The sequence below is a fragment of the Giraffa tippelskirchi genome, chromosome X, assembly GCF_054371585.1.
Source record: "Giraffa tippelskirchi isolate mGirTip1 chromosome X, T2T-mGirTip1v1.2.pri, whole genome shotgun sequence".
NCBI classification, from domain to species: Eukaryota; Metazoa; Chordata; class Mammalia; order Artiodactyla; family Giraffidae; genus Giraffa; species Giraffa tippelskirchi.
The window spans coordinates 93,489,547-93,505,750 of record NC_137289.1 but is presented as its reverse complement, the minus strand read 5'-3'; the positions used below and the strand labels follow the sequence as shown (position 1 = coordinate 93,505,750).

General features: G+C 38.3%; 1 protein-coding gene and 1 pseudogene across 4 annotated transcripts in view; one reads left to right on the top strand and one right to left on the bottom strand.

Annotated features, from left to right (window-relative positions):
* Positions 1 to 16,204, bottom strand: part of JADE3 (jade family PHD finger 3) — a 148,270-nt gene that overhangs the window by 55,169 nt on the left and 76,897 nt on the right. For all 4 annotated transcript variants that reach the window (XM_081567097.1, XM_081567094.1, XM_081567096.1 and 1 more), the window contains 2 exons: positions 15,754 to 15,810; positions 14,909 to 14,988 (listed from right to left, as the gene is read on the bottom strand). In XM_081567097.1, the coding sequence (XP_081423223.1) occupies positions 14,909 to 14,988; positions 15,754 to 15,799 (126 nt within the window). In that variant the 5' untranslated portion in view covers positions 15,800 to 15,810. The remainder of the gene's footprint in view (positions 1 to 14,908; positions 14,989 to 15,753; positions 15,811 to 16,204) is intronic.
* LOC145536484 (4-hydroxybenzoate polyprenyltransferase, mitochondrial pseudogene) lies at positions 724 to 10,161 on the top strand (annotated as a pseudogene).

Below are 16,204 nucleotides of genomic sequence, written 5' to 3'. Positions count from 1 at the left end.
AGGAAACAAAAATGGGAGGTTTATTACATAATGCTTTATATAAGGAAGTAAGAGAGGATCACAGACATATCTATTAACATATTTTGCACAGAGCTCAGTGTTCTGGGTGGCCAGTGGGAGAAACTGAATCACCATTTTGCTGAACACTCTGAACCATCTCTATAAATTACCAGAGTGCCTTTAATGAGACAGTGGTTAAGAAGTGGTGGCAATTTACAATTGTGCTCAACTACTGCCTCTGAGAAACAGGGTTGTATGGGAAATCCTACCTTAGGTCTGGAAAGACTACTACAACCAAGTATTTTTCAACCTCCTAAAATATTTCATTATTTTCCATATGATGTATTTCTCAAAATAAATCAACTGACTGCAAAGTCATGCTTTGGGCTTAGTAACAATCACATACCATATACCATGTCTTCATACTTGATATAACTGCTTACGAAAATCTGTTCTGTAGCATTTTCTAAGTAGCCTAGAGACAAAGAAGTGGGCTGAATGGTGTCCACCCCAACTCCAAAAACATGTCCATATCCTAATTTCTGGAATCTGTCAATGTTACCTTACTTTAGAAATGAGATCTTTGCAGATAAAAATAATTTAAGGATTCTGAGATGAAAGGATCATCCTGGAAAATCCAGGTGGGCCTTAAATCCAGTAACAAATATCTTTATAAGAGAAAGGCAGAGGCAAATTTGAGACAGAAGAGAAGGGAATATAACCATGGAGGTAGAGACTGGAATGATTCATTAATCCGAAAGTCAATAAGTGCTGACAGCTATCAGAACCTGGAAGAGCAAAGAACAGAATCTCCCTAAAGTTTCTGGAGGGTGCAATCTGGTTGATTTTGGACTTCTGGCCTTTAGAATTTTGAGAAAATAAATTCCTGTTGTTTTAAGCCACCCAGTTCGTGGTAATTTGTTACAGCAGCCCCAGGAAACTAATACACACATTTACCAAACAGAAGAGAAACTTGAAGACTCTAGACAAAGAGAAAAAGCAGAGGCCAATGAAATTTGGCTCTTGTCCATTGCTTCAGAAATAGCAAACCTCCAGGGAACAGGAACTCTGTGAAGTCTGGGGAACCTGGGACTGAAGAAATACCAATCAATTCATACCTATTTTTCTTAAGCAAATGAAAGCTAAATCCAATGACTACTGTAATTTTCTCTTCCACGTTTAGAAAAAAAGACTTACATGGTAAGCTTGATTTCAATTTTACAAGCTAGCCAGATTAAATAGCACCAGATTCAAGGTTTCCAGAGAAGCATTTTTACTCAAGGCAGAGTGCAAGAGTCTGCCTTATCTTGCTGTAGAAGTCAAACATTTCAAGTATGAGGCAGAACATAAAATGCTGAAGAGGGGATAGGAATGCAAGTTCAGTACTCAGGAAGATATCTGCAAAGTGATACAAAATATATTTACCAGACTGGTCTCATGAATTTGCTTCTGGTAGGAAAAGGTATTTTTCAAGGTTTTTAAAAAAAAAAACATGGGCAAACAAAATAGTTGTAGTGTATCCTGGTAGAGGTATCAGTTTTATACACATATAGTAGTACACACATACATTCATATTTGTATATATTTTCATAAAGAAACAATAAAAAGATAAGCCAAGAACTTACGAAGAAAACCATTTAACGCTGAGAAAAGGGGAGAAAATAGAGACAAGAGAGACAAAAGCTGGATCTCTCTGAATGTATTTTGTTTCATAGTTTGATATTTGAACCAAACAAATGTTTCAAATGGTTAAAAATAAATTAAAAATCTTTATAAAGAAAGGAATATGGGTCTAGGGACAGACTGCTGGGATTGGTCTACTAGTTTTACCACTTACTAGTTTGGGGAAATTGTCTATGTCTATTGTCTAAATTGTCTATGTCTCAGTTTACTTATCTGTAAAACAAGAATAAGAACACTTAACCTCACTGGGGTAGTTGTAGGGATTAAATAGGTGAATTTATGTAAAGATCTTTAGCATGGTATTGGGCTCATGGTAATTGCTAAATAAACTCCAGCTGCGGTTATTTTACTATCATCAACATAGTCTCAGCTTTAGTTCTAAAAGCAGAAAGTTCTCTTTTCCAGTCCATAAATTAATTGTTGATAGGTAAAAGGAGACGGTAGTTCATGGTTCAACTAAAACATGCATGGTCTGACTACCAAAGACAGTGTTCCCAAGCAAGAGCCCCATCGAGAACTTCAACCAACATTCTTTAGGTCACGAGGTAATGCAGAAACTTCACAAAATGAAACATGGCTATTTGCGGCTAAATTAAAGATTGTGAATGAGGGATCTGGATGTTGACACTGACCTAGGTAATGAAGTTTAGAAGTTTTACAAGTTCTTAATTGTGTGCCTATTTTATATGCACTGGTAGTTTCCCCAAAAGTTCCTGAAACAAAAAGACTTTGTACTTACCAGATATCTGCTCATTTATGGTCAAAGAGGGAATTCACAGCCTAACATACAGCCCAGAAGCTATGCCAAGTCCAACAGTGCATGCCCATCCTGGCCTCTCAGATGCTTGCAGAAACAAAGGAGGCCTCACTATGAATTCAATTAGAATATCAATGCTTAACCTGCCAGAGCCACAAAATGAAAATGCCCTTCATGGACAGCTTTGGCTTTTACTGTTCTCATTAACATCTCTCAGTGGGCAGTTTCTTAAAGCACAGTTAGTCTGAACATTTCTGTGACATTTTTTAGAGGAAAAGCCAAAACATTTACCTCCTATATGACACAAAGGGGAACACTGTCTGGTCCATGTATAATGAAGCAGAGAGATTGATCAGTTTTGATTCATAGTCACTAAATCTAAAACTATAGATAACTGATGACAAACAGATGTGTCACCCCAAAAGCTTTAAAAAAAAACAAAAAACAAAAACACCTGCAAACACGGTAACTATATCTAATCAAAAGGAATAAACTGTAAGTGATTTTTTTAGAATTATAAATCTTAAGGCAAAAAGAGACTTTTCAGGTTATCTAAAAAGAATAAACCATTCAAAGCAGAAGAAGCCTAGCAAAGAATTTCTATAAACAAAAATAGCCAATGTAGTCAAGATATTATGTCCCACAGTGGTTTTTCCAGTGAAGCGAAACTTATTTCTCAGTTTAAAGCTTTAAAAATCATGGACATATCTTTCAGATAGTTTAAAATAATTCTTAGGTTTCTTATAAAGAGTAAATGGGACATTTCTGATGGCTATGGGCTGACATCAACTGAAACACTGATTCCCAAAAAGTAATGTACTTTTAGGCTGCTTAGGTAGGTTTGATAATTCTCCTTACCCTCACACAGGGGTATTTACCAGGATATTGATATATCCTGGTAATGGAGGAGTGGGAGCAACTGAGTCTGACATGAAGATCTGAGCAATTTTAGCATAAGAGATGACAACTGAAGTTTGCTTTGAAGGTTTTCCTCCCATTCCTCAATGTCTCTTTTGGTGCAATAAGTGTGCATTTGCAAGCTTAGTACTTTTTATCTGCTGTGGGTCATAAAACCAAATAATCAAGTTTGTTAGAGATACAGGTAAAATGATATGAATAGGCTCTATTTGAGAGTATGCAGTGTATTCTGTTGACCTGAAATATTTGAGTTTTCACCCTGCTGCTATGAAAGTCTCAGATATAACAAATGAGACTCTAGGCCTAGAGGAGACACACAGTCAATCTTTTAAGATAGGTTGATATGTTTTATAGACCAGTTAGACTAATATTAGGTGAAAATATCCAGGCTTTGAGAAAGAATGAAAGCTTTTTTAACATATTCAAATTGGTCACCTAGTACTATGAACTTTTTCTTCAGCAATTAGCTTTTTAAAAACCTCGTCAAAAAAAAATAAAAAAATAAAAACCTCTTGAAGAATAGGGGCCCACTTGAGAATCAGAAGGCTACTAGCTCAGAAAAAAAATACATAAAAATATATCCTTAAAAGTCTGCATACAATTTTCAGAAGGTACCAAAGCCCCTGAACATATGTGGAATTCACACACCCCTAGGAAATGCTTCTCTAGAGGATAAATCAGGGGGAGGCACACACAGGAATCTCAGCAAAGCACTAAACATCAAAGAAAATATTTGTCTATCTGTGCAGCCAATTAAGCCTCAGAGAAAAAGATCATTTATACTGCATTTCAATGATTAACTCCCAGTTTTAAAAAAAAAACACATGAGGTTTCATCTTGGACCTGTAGAGAGTCAGGAAAAAGAAATTCCCATTCTTACAAGAAGAAAAAGGCAGGAGAGGCAGCAAATTAATGATTTTTTGTGAAACCATTAGAGAAATGAGTCACAGGACAAATGGTCAGACTCAAAGAGAAACAAGCATGCCTGCAGGGAGACATAGGACAGAAGCATTTACTTACTTGGGGCAGAGGTCACAGTAGGAACATTAAATTAGAAATTCTGATGACTCTCTGGGGGCCAAGTGGGGACTACTATGAGAATATGAAGTTTCTGGGGGCTGTAGTCGTAGGGAGTTCCCACCTTCTTGTAAGCTTTTTCTCTAGAAACCTAGGAGGGCTCTCACAGGGAAGTTAGGGAGAGAGCCTGGAGAAAAAGCTCACCCAGGGGTACTGTCTGGGTTGCTGGTGTTCAGTGTTCTGGCTCTCGTACTGAACAAAAGGCTTCATCTACAGAGGAAGGATTTCAAGTGAGGGCACTGAAATAATTTGACTAGTGCTATGGGAAGGGAAAAGTACCCAGCTTCAGCTTCCCTGTGTTACTCAAGGGAGAAAAAAGCCTTAATCTCAAGAGAGAGAATCTCAAGGACACAGACTGAGAATACCAGAGGATACCTGCTACTGGCAGACAGGATAATAGTGGGCAGGGGCAAAATGATCTATCCCTGAAGGCCACTCCCCAACCTTGCTCCCCAACACAGGACTACTACACACTCCTAAGACTGAGACGTAATCAGAAGAATAGAGAACACTATCCCTCTTAAATATCCTAAATGTTAAATATTAAATACCCTTACTACCACACTAAAGCCTCCAATGATAACAGTAGCTATACTAGAAGAGCAGCAGAAGACAAAATCTCTGAGGACAAGCATAAAGGAAAAGGTCAAGAGAGGAGACAAAAACAAGGTCACCAGAGGAACTCCAAGTCTCTGGTACCCATAATAAGAAGTAATTTCAAACACCTATACACTGCTGGTGGGAATATAAATTGATGAAGCCCCTTTGGAAGACAGTCTGGCATTCCCTCAAGTGGTTATTAAAGAGAGTTACCAAAGGACTCAGCAATCCTACATCTAGGTGTTTTTGAAAACATATGTCCACCTAAAAACATAATATGAATGCTCACAGCATCATTACTCATAATATTCCAAAAATGGAGACAACCCAAATTTCTATCAACTAAAGAATGGATTTTTAAAATGTGATATATGCACATAATGGAATATCATCTGGTCATAAAATGGAAATGAAGTATTGATACATGCTACAACATGGATGAATCTTGAAAATGTTATGTTAAGTGAAAGAAGCCAGTCACAAAAGGCCATATATTATATGATTCCATTTATATGGAATGTCCAGAATAGGCAAAACCATAGAAACAGAAATTAGATTAGTGGTTCCCAGTGGCTGGGAGTGGGGTCTGGGGAGTTAACTGCTAATGGATAGGGTATTTCTTTCTGGGGTGATGAAAATGATCTAAATTTAGATTGTGGTAATGGTTACCCACACAACTCTGTGAACATACTAAAACCCCCTGAATTATACACTTTAAGTAGATGAGTTATATGCTAAGACTATTTCAAAAAAGATGATAAAAATGTTTTTTTAAAAAGAACAATCCCTATGGTACTAATGACATCATCTGAAAGGCTTTGACATCCACTCTCACCCAGCAATAACAAGGCATTCCTCCTCCTCCTCAATGTGATATGAGTAGAGACTGGGTAGGTAGCCTACACTGTCGCCACTGTAAATCAGTAATACAGTACCTGTTACCACACCACTCCCTGCTATAATTGGAGGCAACAAAGTGCGGATTTCCACCCCTGCCAAGTAGTAATGAGTTATCCTTCCCCATTCCCAGAGAGAGAACAGAACTACCTGCCTAGAGAGATAACAGAACTAGGATGAAGAGTGTAGGGAAATCTGCAACTGGTGTTAAAAAGTCAGCACGCCCCTTCCCCACTGGTCTGGTTATTATGGAGGCCTGCCAAAACAGATTTAAATAAGACTTAGTGTCTGGGCTTCCTTGGTGGTTCAGTGGTAAAGAAACAAACTGCCAATGCCGGAGACACGGGTTTCATCCTTGATCCGGGAGGATCCCACATGCTTCAAAGCAACTAAGCCAGTGCACCATAACTACCGAGCCTGTGCTCTAGAGCCCAGGAGCCACAACTACTGAAGCCCACTTGCTCTAGAGCCCATGTTCCGAAGTAAGAGAAGTCACTGAAATGAGAAGCCCACACACTGCAACTAAAGAGTAGCCCCTGCTCTCCACAACTAGAAAAAAGCCTGTGCAACAATGAAGACCCAGCATGGACAAAAATGAAATAAACAAAAAAATAAAATTTAAAAAAGACTTGGTGTCTGTTAACATAATAACTCCCCACCCCCGCCCCACAAAAACCTAGCCCAGGATGCAACAGAAAATTTCTCAGAATACTAATAACCAGGAATGAGAAGAGACTAATAAATAGACACCAACAACGAGATGACACAAATGTTTAAATTATCTGACAACGATTTTCAAGCAGCCATCACAAAAATGCTTCAATGAGAAATTACAAACATATTTGGGAAAAAAAAAGAAAGTTTCAGCAAAGAAATAAGAGGATATAAAGAATAACCAAACGGAAAATTTGAAATGAAATAATACAATAATCATGAACTCCTTATTTCCAAATTCAGATTTAAATTGAAGAAAGTAGGGAAAACCATTAGACCATTCAGGTATGTCCTAAATCAAATCCCTTACAGTGGAAGTGACAAATAGATTCAAGGGATTAGATCTGATAGAGAGAGAGCCTGAAGAACTTCGGACAGAGGTTCGTGACATTGTATAGGAGGCAGTGATCAAGACCATCCCTAAGAAAAAGAAAAGCAAAAAGGAAAAATGGTTGTCTGAGGAGGGCTTACAAATAGCTGAGAAAAGAAGAGAAGCAAAAGGCAAAGGAGAAAAGGAAAGATATACCCATTTGAATGCAGAGTTCCAAAGAATAGCACGGAGAGACAAGAAAGCCTTCCTCAGTGATCAATGCAAAGAAATAGAGGAAAACAATAGAATGGTAAAGACTAGAGATCTCTTCAAGAAAATTAGATACCGAGGGAACATTTCATGCAAAGATGGGCTCAATAAAGGACAGAAATGGTATGGACCTAACAGAAGCAGAAGAGATTAAGAAGTGGCAAGAATACACAGAAGAACTATACAAAACAGATCTTAATGACCCAGATAATCACGATGGTGTGATCACTCACCTAGAGCCAGACATCCTGGGATGCAAAGTCAAGTGGGCCTGAGGAAGCATCAATACAAACAAAGCTAGTGGAGTTGATGGAATTACAGTTCAGCTATTTCAAATCCTAGAAGATGATGCTGTGAAAGTGCTGCACTCATTATGCCAGCAAATCTGGAAAACTCAGCAGTGGCCACAGGCCTGGAAAAGGTCAGTTTTCATTCCAATCCCAAAGACAGGCAATGCCAAAGAATGTTCAAAGTACTGCACAATTACACTCATCTCACATGCTAGCAAAGTAATGCTCAAAGTTCTCCAAGCCAGGCTTCAACAGTACGTGAACCGTGAACTTCCAGATGTTCAAGCTGGATTTAGAAAAGGCAGAGGAACCAGAGATCAAATTGCCGACATCCGCTGGATCATCGAAAAAGTAAGAGAGTTCCAGAAAAACATATATTTCTGCTTTATTGACTATGTCAAAGCCTTTGATTGTGTGGATCACAACAAACTGGAAAATTCTTAAAGAAAAGGGAATACCAGACCACCTGACCTGCCTCCTGAGAAATCTCTATGCAGGTCAAGAAGCAACAGTTAGAACTGGACATGAACAACAGACTGGTTCCGAATCGGGAAAGGAGTACGTCAAGGCTGTATACTGTCACCCTGCTTATTTAACTTATATGCAGAGTACATCATGAGAAATGCCAGGCTGGATGAAGCACAAGCTGGAATCAAGATTGCCAGGAAAAATATCAATAACCTCAGATACGCAGATGACACCACCCTTATGGCAGAAAGCAAAGAACTAAAGAGCCTCTTGATGAAAGTGAAAGAGGAGAGTGAAAAAGTTGCCTCAAAGCTCAACATTCAGAAAACTAAGACCACGGCATCCGCTCCCATCACTCCATGGCAAATAGATGGGGAAACAATGGAAACAGTGTCAGACTTTATTTTTGGGGGCTCCAAAATCACTGCAGATGATGACTGCAGCCATGAAATTAAAAGACTCTTGCTCCTTGGAAGAAAAGCTATGGCCAACCTAGACAGCATATTAAAAAGCAGAGACAGTACTTTGCCAACAAAGGTCCATCTAGTCAAAGCTATGGTTTTTCCAGTAGTCTTGTATGAATGTGAGAGTTGGACTATAAAGAAAGCTGAGCACCGAAGAGTTGATGCTTTTGAACTGTGGTGTTGGATATGACTCTTGAGAGTTCCATGGACTGCAAGGAGATCCAACCAGTCCATCCTAAAGGAAATCAGTCCTGAATATTCACTGGAAGGACTGATGATGAAGCTGAAAATCCAGTTATTTTGGCCATCTAATGTGAAGAACCGACTCATTGGAAAAGACTCTGATACTGCGAAATATTGAAGGCGGGAGGAGAAGGGGACAGCAGAGGATGAGATGGCTAGATGGCATCACCAATGCAATGGACATGAGTTTAAGTAGGCTTCAGGAGTTGGTGATGGACAGGGAAACCTGGCGTGGCTGCAGTGCATGGGGTCTCAGAGAGTCAGACACAACTGAGCGACTGAACTGAACATAATAATTGACATAAATACATACTATAGGCTCAATAGAATAATGGAATTAAAAGAATAAAGAATCAGGGGATGGGAGCACCATGCTGGGAGTAGGCGGCGTGGGGCCTGAGGGCCAGGGCGCATGTGTGGCTGTGGGGCTCGGGCAGCTGCTCCCTGGCCCTGGTATGCATGGCCCACAGGCTCCACGCTGCGAACTGGCAGCCCTCAGCTAGTCAGGCGCCAAGCGGGCGTCCACTGAGCCTGTTGGCAGCCATGATCATGAACTCGGTGCCCTGTCCTCTGCAGACCTACCTGTGCCTCATGTGGTTAGACAAGGCCCTAGGAACCTGGCTGCTCTATTTACCATGTACTTGGAGCACTGGTCTGGCAGTGGACCCAGGTTGTCTCCCAGACTGGTACATGTTATCCCTCCTTGGCAGTGGAGCTGTTCTGATGTGTGAAGCAGGCTGTACTATTAACGACATGTGGGACCAGGACTATGATAAAAAGGTTACAAGAACAGCAAGTCGCCCAAGAGCTGCTGGAGATATTTCAACTTTTTGATTCTTTGTTTTTCTTGGGGAACAGCTGACCTTGGCCCTGGGCATTCTTCTGTGTCTGAATTACTACAGCTCTTGGAGCAGCATCCCTACTTCTTGTCATCACCTACCCGCTAAAGAAAGGAATTACATACTTGCCTCAGTTAGCCTTGGGATTGGCATTTAATTGGGGAGCATTACTTGGGTTGTCTGCTATCAAGGGCTCCTGTGATCCATCTGTTTGCCTTCCTCTTTATTTTTCTGGAATTATGTGGACTCTAATATACAATACTATCTATGCCCATCAGAATAAGAGAGATGATGCTTTGATCGGGCTTTAGTCCACGGCACTGAAGTTCTGTGAAGACACCAAGAAGTGGCTCAGTGGTTTCAGTGTGGCCTGCTGGGGGCACTGAGCCTGGTGGGAGTGAAGAGCGGTCAGACTGCACCCTACTATACTGCCCTGGCTGCTATAGAAGCCCATGTGGCTCACCAGATTTATACTCTGGACATCCACAGACCTGAAGACTGTTGGGAAAAGTTCACCTCCAACCAAATAACAGGACTAATAATTTTTTTAGGGACTGTCCTTGGGAATTTGTGGAAAGCAAAGGAGACCAATGAAACAAAGAAAAATATAGAAAACAGAATAGAAAATTAGCAAATTAAGTTTATCTAGGGATTTCTAAAACAAACTTTTACAAAACACTCTCAGGTCTTGTTACCACATAATTAGATTTGAGTAAGTCTTACAGTATATTAATGAATTAGAGACCAGTAAATGAAGTTTCAGAGTACTGTGGCCTAGATTTTAGTTCAAGTATGTACATGTCAGATTCTTCTCCTATCACAGACACCAGGGACTTTGCAGGATTTGCAGTGATCTTGGGTATTTAAGTTAATGCTTTCTTCCTGTTGTAATTCTCACCTAGACACCTAGAGTTACAGGAATTATATGATTTTTAGCACTTTAGCAAAAAAACCTTGTATATGTCTCATCTGAATGAACGTCTCTTTAGGAAAATGGACTCTCTTTTTCAGGGAAAAATAAAAAGCTGCTACAGAAAGTTGGGGCTTACTGTTCTTTGCATTGACCTTTATTTACTGCCTAAAGCTGCAATTCAGGAAACCATTCAGGTTTTTATATTTTAGGAGAAATTTAAGTAAGTAAATAAAACTTTTTTACCTACCAAAAAAAAGAATCAGGGAACAAAAGAAATTAATCTAACCAACAGAAAGAATATATACTGGAAAAATGAGTCTCAAGGATCTGTGGGAAAATAACGAAAGATCTAACATTCAAGCAACTGAAGTCTCAAAAGAAGATGAGAAAAAAAGGTGAAGCTGAAAAATAGCTGAAGAAATAATGGTTGAAAATTTCACAAACTCGGCAGAAGATATAAACTTAGATTATAAAATATAACTTAGAATCAAATCTCAAACAGGATAAATCCAAAGAAATCTATGCCCAAGTATGGAGTTGTAAAGTTTTCTTTGGAAAAGTAAAGATGAAGAAAAATCTTGAAGGCAACTGGAAAAGAAATGACTGATTACCTACAGGAGAGCAACCATTTGAATGAGAACAGACTTCTCATTAGAAACCATGGAGGCAAGAAGGAACTAGCACATTTTTCAAGTGCTGAAAAAAAATATTTTGTCAAACCAGAATTCTGTATCAAGCAAAAATATCCTTCAGGCAAAACCAAGACATTCTCAAATGAATGAAAATTAAGAGAATTTATCACTAGCAGACTTCCCCTAAAAGAATAGCTAAATGGAGTTCTTCATAGAGAAAGGAAACAAAAGGAGTAAGTTGGAATATCAGCAATAAAGAAAGAACAAGAGAATAAAAATATGGGCAAATAAAATAGACTACTCCTTTCCTCTTGAATTTTATAATAATATTTTATGGTTGAGGCAAATATTCTAACATTGTCTAATGTAGTTCTCAATGTATGTGGAGAAAATATTTAAATAATTATATGATAAAAGTGGGGGTGGATAAACAAACCTAAGTGGTGGTAGCCTTCCTTTACTTCACTCAAAATAGTATGTATAAAATGTAGAGAACAGTAGACTGATAAGTCATTTTGGAAGATGGTCCTCTCTTTAAAAGGTTGCTTCTCAAGAGCAACCACTAAAAATCTACACAAAGATATATTTGTCTTTAAATCCTAAAGCCACTACAGAAAAATCAATATGGGGGAAATTCCCTGGTGGTCCAGTGGTTGGGACTCTTTGGTTTCACTGCTGAGGGCTCAGGTTCAATCCCTGGTTGGGGAACTAAGATCCTGTAAGCTGCATGCCACAGCCAAAAAAAAGAAAAAAAAATCAACATGGAATTCTAAAAAATATTCAAGTAATCCACAAGACAGAAAATAAAAGAGGAAAAAAAACCCAGAGAAAATAAATAGAAGAACAGTAAAATGGTGGACTTAAACCAAATCATAATAAAAATTACATTAAATATAAATGTTTTAAATATGCCAATAAAGAGACAGAGATTTAAAGAGTAAAAAAATGACCCAACTATATAAGAAACTCATTTCAAATAAAAATCATATGCATAAATTAAAAGCAAAAGGATGGAAAAATATACCATATACCATGTAAACATGAATCAAAAGAAAGCCAGAAACAATATTGGTATTAGATAGTATAGACTTCAGGAAAAACAAAATTACCAAAGACAAAGAGGGACATTACATGATGCTAAATTCACCAAGAAGGTACAGTAATCCTAAATATGTATGTAGTTAACAATAGAACTTAAAAATACACAAAGTAAATCTGATAGAAATGAAAGGAGAAAGAGGCAAATCCTGATTACAGTTGGAGACTGCTACAGCCCTCTCTAAACAACTGATAATACTACTAGGCAGAAAATCAGTCAGGATATAGAAGAGTACCATCAACCAATAGTACCCAACAGCAGCATAATACACATTGTTTTCAAGTGCCCATGAAATATTCATCAAGATAAACCATATCTTGTGCCAGAAAACAAACCTTCACACCTGTAAAAGAACTAAAACCATACAGATTATGTTCTGTGACAAAAGTGAACTCAAACTAGAAATCAGTAACAGAAAGATAGCAAGAAAAGTCTCCAAATGCTTGAAAACTAAGCAACACTTTTCTAAATCACACACATATCAAAGAGGAAGTCTCAAGGAAAATAAAAATACTGAAATGGATGAAAACAAAAATAAACATACCAAAATTAATAGGGTGAAGCTAAGCAGTATTTAAAGGGAAATTTACAGCTCTAAAATTATTATATTAGAAACAAGGAAAACTTTCAAAGCCTAGGCATCAACATCAAGAGTCTAGAAAAAAGTGTAAAATAAAACTAAAGCAAGAAGGAAGAAAATAATAAATATAAGAGCAGAAATCAATAGAAATTGAAAAGAGAAAAATTAAGAGATAATTTCACTGATTACAGACTAATTTTGGCAACACGATATATTATGTAGTATTGGATTATAACCCAAAGTATAAAATAAATATACATGAATTCATACAGATATAAATAAGTTATTAAATAAAAATTTTAAATGATGGAAGCATCTAAGAATATTTTTATAATTTCTTACTTTCGGGAAACAATCAGACAATCTAATATAAAGCTCTAGCACATAAAATTTCAATAAATGGAACCTATAAGAGGTAGATGTGATAATGTCCATGTTATAACAACAAAACAAATTACCTCAGAGAGATGAAATAAACCAGCGAAACATGGAATCAATCTCTTCTAATGCCAAAGGCTGGTTTTGCTCTACAATATCAGGTTCTTTCTTTTGTAACAGAATGGGGCATATAAATGAAAAAAATTTGCTTCCAGTAGCCCAGGTCTTCTATCTTTTGCAAAAGAATGATATTCTAACTTGGAGGCAGCAGGCCTTGCGACCCAAAGCTCTTGAGTCACTTTACGTTCTAGGACTGGCTGTCCTAAATGGGAAAGTAGCAAGGTTTCTTTCTCATCAATTCTGCAGTCAAAGCCTCCTCTGGATAGATGGAAAATTTGTTTTGCTCCTGTTTATGTGTATTTTTTCCTAAGTTTTTCTGTATGACACAGACACATATAAATACACACTGACAGTCTCCTGTGCCCAGAAAGATCCTTGGCAAAAGATGGAAAAGTGACCTCTGAGAAAGGGAGAAATGCTCTGACACCCGAAAGCAATGCCTGCCCCCTACCACACTTCCATGAGGTCAAATGGAACCTGGCTTTGTTTCCAATCAACAGAAAATGGCAAACATGATGGGACATCATTCTCATGATAATGTTATATAAGGCTCAGTCAGACTGGAGTAAAAGACTCTTCCCTCACTGGATTTCAAAGTAAGCTACTGTGTTTTGAGAGGACCCATGGAGAAGGCCACATGGCAAAGAACTACAAGCAACCTAGGAGTGGAGGGTGGTCCTCTACCAAAAGCCAACAACGACAACAAACAGGGTCCTCTTAATACTCTAGCCAGAAGATGAATTCTGCCAGTAACTTGAATGAACTTGGAAACAAATTCTTCCCTAGTCAAACTTCCAGATGAGAACATAGCCCAGCCAGCATACTGACTGCAGCCTTGAAAGACCTTGAACAGAGAGAATCTAGTCATGCTGCAGCCAGACTCCTGACCCACAGAAACTGATAATAAATGTGTGCTGCTTTAAGCCACTAACTTTGTGATAACATATAATGCTGCAATAGTTAACTAATACATTCTCTTTTCCTTTGCAGCCTAGGAAGACTACTTATAGAAGTGAAGATAGGCAAGATCAGTTTCTCATCATTTAATTATCACAGAGGAAAGTCTGTAAGATCCACTCAACTATTCCCAAATCCAAGCGCAACTCTGGCACTTTGCTGCCCTTGAGGAAGAAGATGACCAGCCTCACAAGGACTGGGCCATTTTTCCTGGCTTGGTGGTAGTGCCCTGAAGGCTGTGAACATTTACCATAGCCCCAAAGATCTCCAACCCAGTCTTTTCCTTCTCTATCAATGACTTCCTTGTCTACCCTTTCTGCATTGCCTTCCACTTACCAACTTAGCTCTTTCCTATCATAGGCCAGATCACTGGCACTTTTGGTGCATCCCAATTCTCCATCCCAATTCTCTGGCTTACTCTGACTTCTTGGCTAGGGGAGGATTTATATTCTAAAGCCAGGCACTTAGGTGTCATTACCAAAATGAAAGCAGAGTGTAGATTACTGTTTTCCTAAAGAAAAATAAAATGGAATCTTTCTTGAAAAAAGAAGTAGATAGACTTGTTTTCATTAGAAATACAAGCCTATCGACTGGAACATAGTTTACTCCTCACATCTTTAAGATCTGGGTATTGTAGATATGTAGGCAGAAGGTAGCTGTCTAACTTTTTAAGTCTAAAAATTTAATATCTGATCTCACCTCGGCAGGCTTCTTGCGTTCATTTGGCATTTTTGACTTGCTCCTGTACAATGAGGCAAAAGTAGAGGAAGTGGAAGGATCTGTAAAAGATAATTAGAAAAAATACTGAGACTTATTACCTGATATTATAACTAAATGTCATCCAACAATATGTGAAATATATGATGGAGAAGAGCACAGTGACCTCATATCACTGAAGAAAATAGTTAAATTGCAACCACAAAAGCCTCATAAAGGAGTCTAATGACATTTATAGGTGACATCCCAGGGTGCAAAAGCTTCAACAATGCTAATACTGAGGAGATTCAATTTGGTATAATCATACTTCATTATAATTTACAACAAGACAATTTATGTTCCATCTGGAGAAGAAGTATCTGCAAAAGGAACTGAAAAAATGAAAAATGTGGAGCAAGTAATCTGCCTATCCTTCAGCATTTTCCCAAATGCTACTGTTAATAAAGTTGTTGTCTTTTACAAATGATGACTCATCCAAACACTTAGTACCTCAGCTAAAATAAAACTGTAGGGTCTACAATTTATGCTCTCACCCTTTTCTTTCTAGAAAAGCACTGTCCCATTTGTAGATATGGCTTTTGTTGCCTGGGTAAATAAAAAGTGCAAAACAAAATGCTATATGCCACACAAAACCAATTTCTCTCATCTAACTTACCTATGTCCAAAGGAATTTAAACAAGTAAGAAAAATGGTACCCCAAGCTTTCCTTCTTAGAAACATTATTTTTTAACCCATTGAAAGAAGCATGAAACAGCGTGTTCTCAAGTCAAAGAAACTCTCAAGGATTATAGATACAGAGTTACCAGCTATTGGCTGGTTCTACTCACTGTCCTCTGAACTGTCACTGCTGCTGATACTTCTATGGCGTTTCATCCTGGAGCATCCTGGGAAAGAGAAGGCAACACTGAATAAATACTCAACACACACATCCATCCCATAGGGCAGTCAACACTGCTCAAGAAGCAGCAGCAGGTGAATTACACAAATCAAATTATTTTTGTTAAGAATATTCTCAAATGACCTAGAGTGGTGGGAGAAGAATTCTATCAAATTCTCCCCAATACACAGTGTGTCAAAGACTGGGTGAGGCCACATACGAGCTTTAGGAGGAAATCTAAGCTGCAGAGGATGAATGGTATAGGACTGGCAAGAGCCTCAACCACCCAAAGAGGGGCAGCCACAGGGTCATTATCAGTCAGGGATCCCCAATAAGAGATATCTGAGAAAGAAAGGAAAAGCAGTTACAAAGGTAGAGCTATCAAAGGCCAAGGCTGAAAG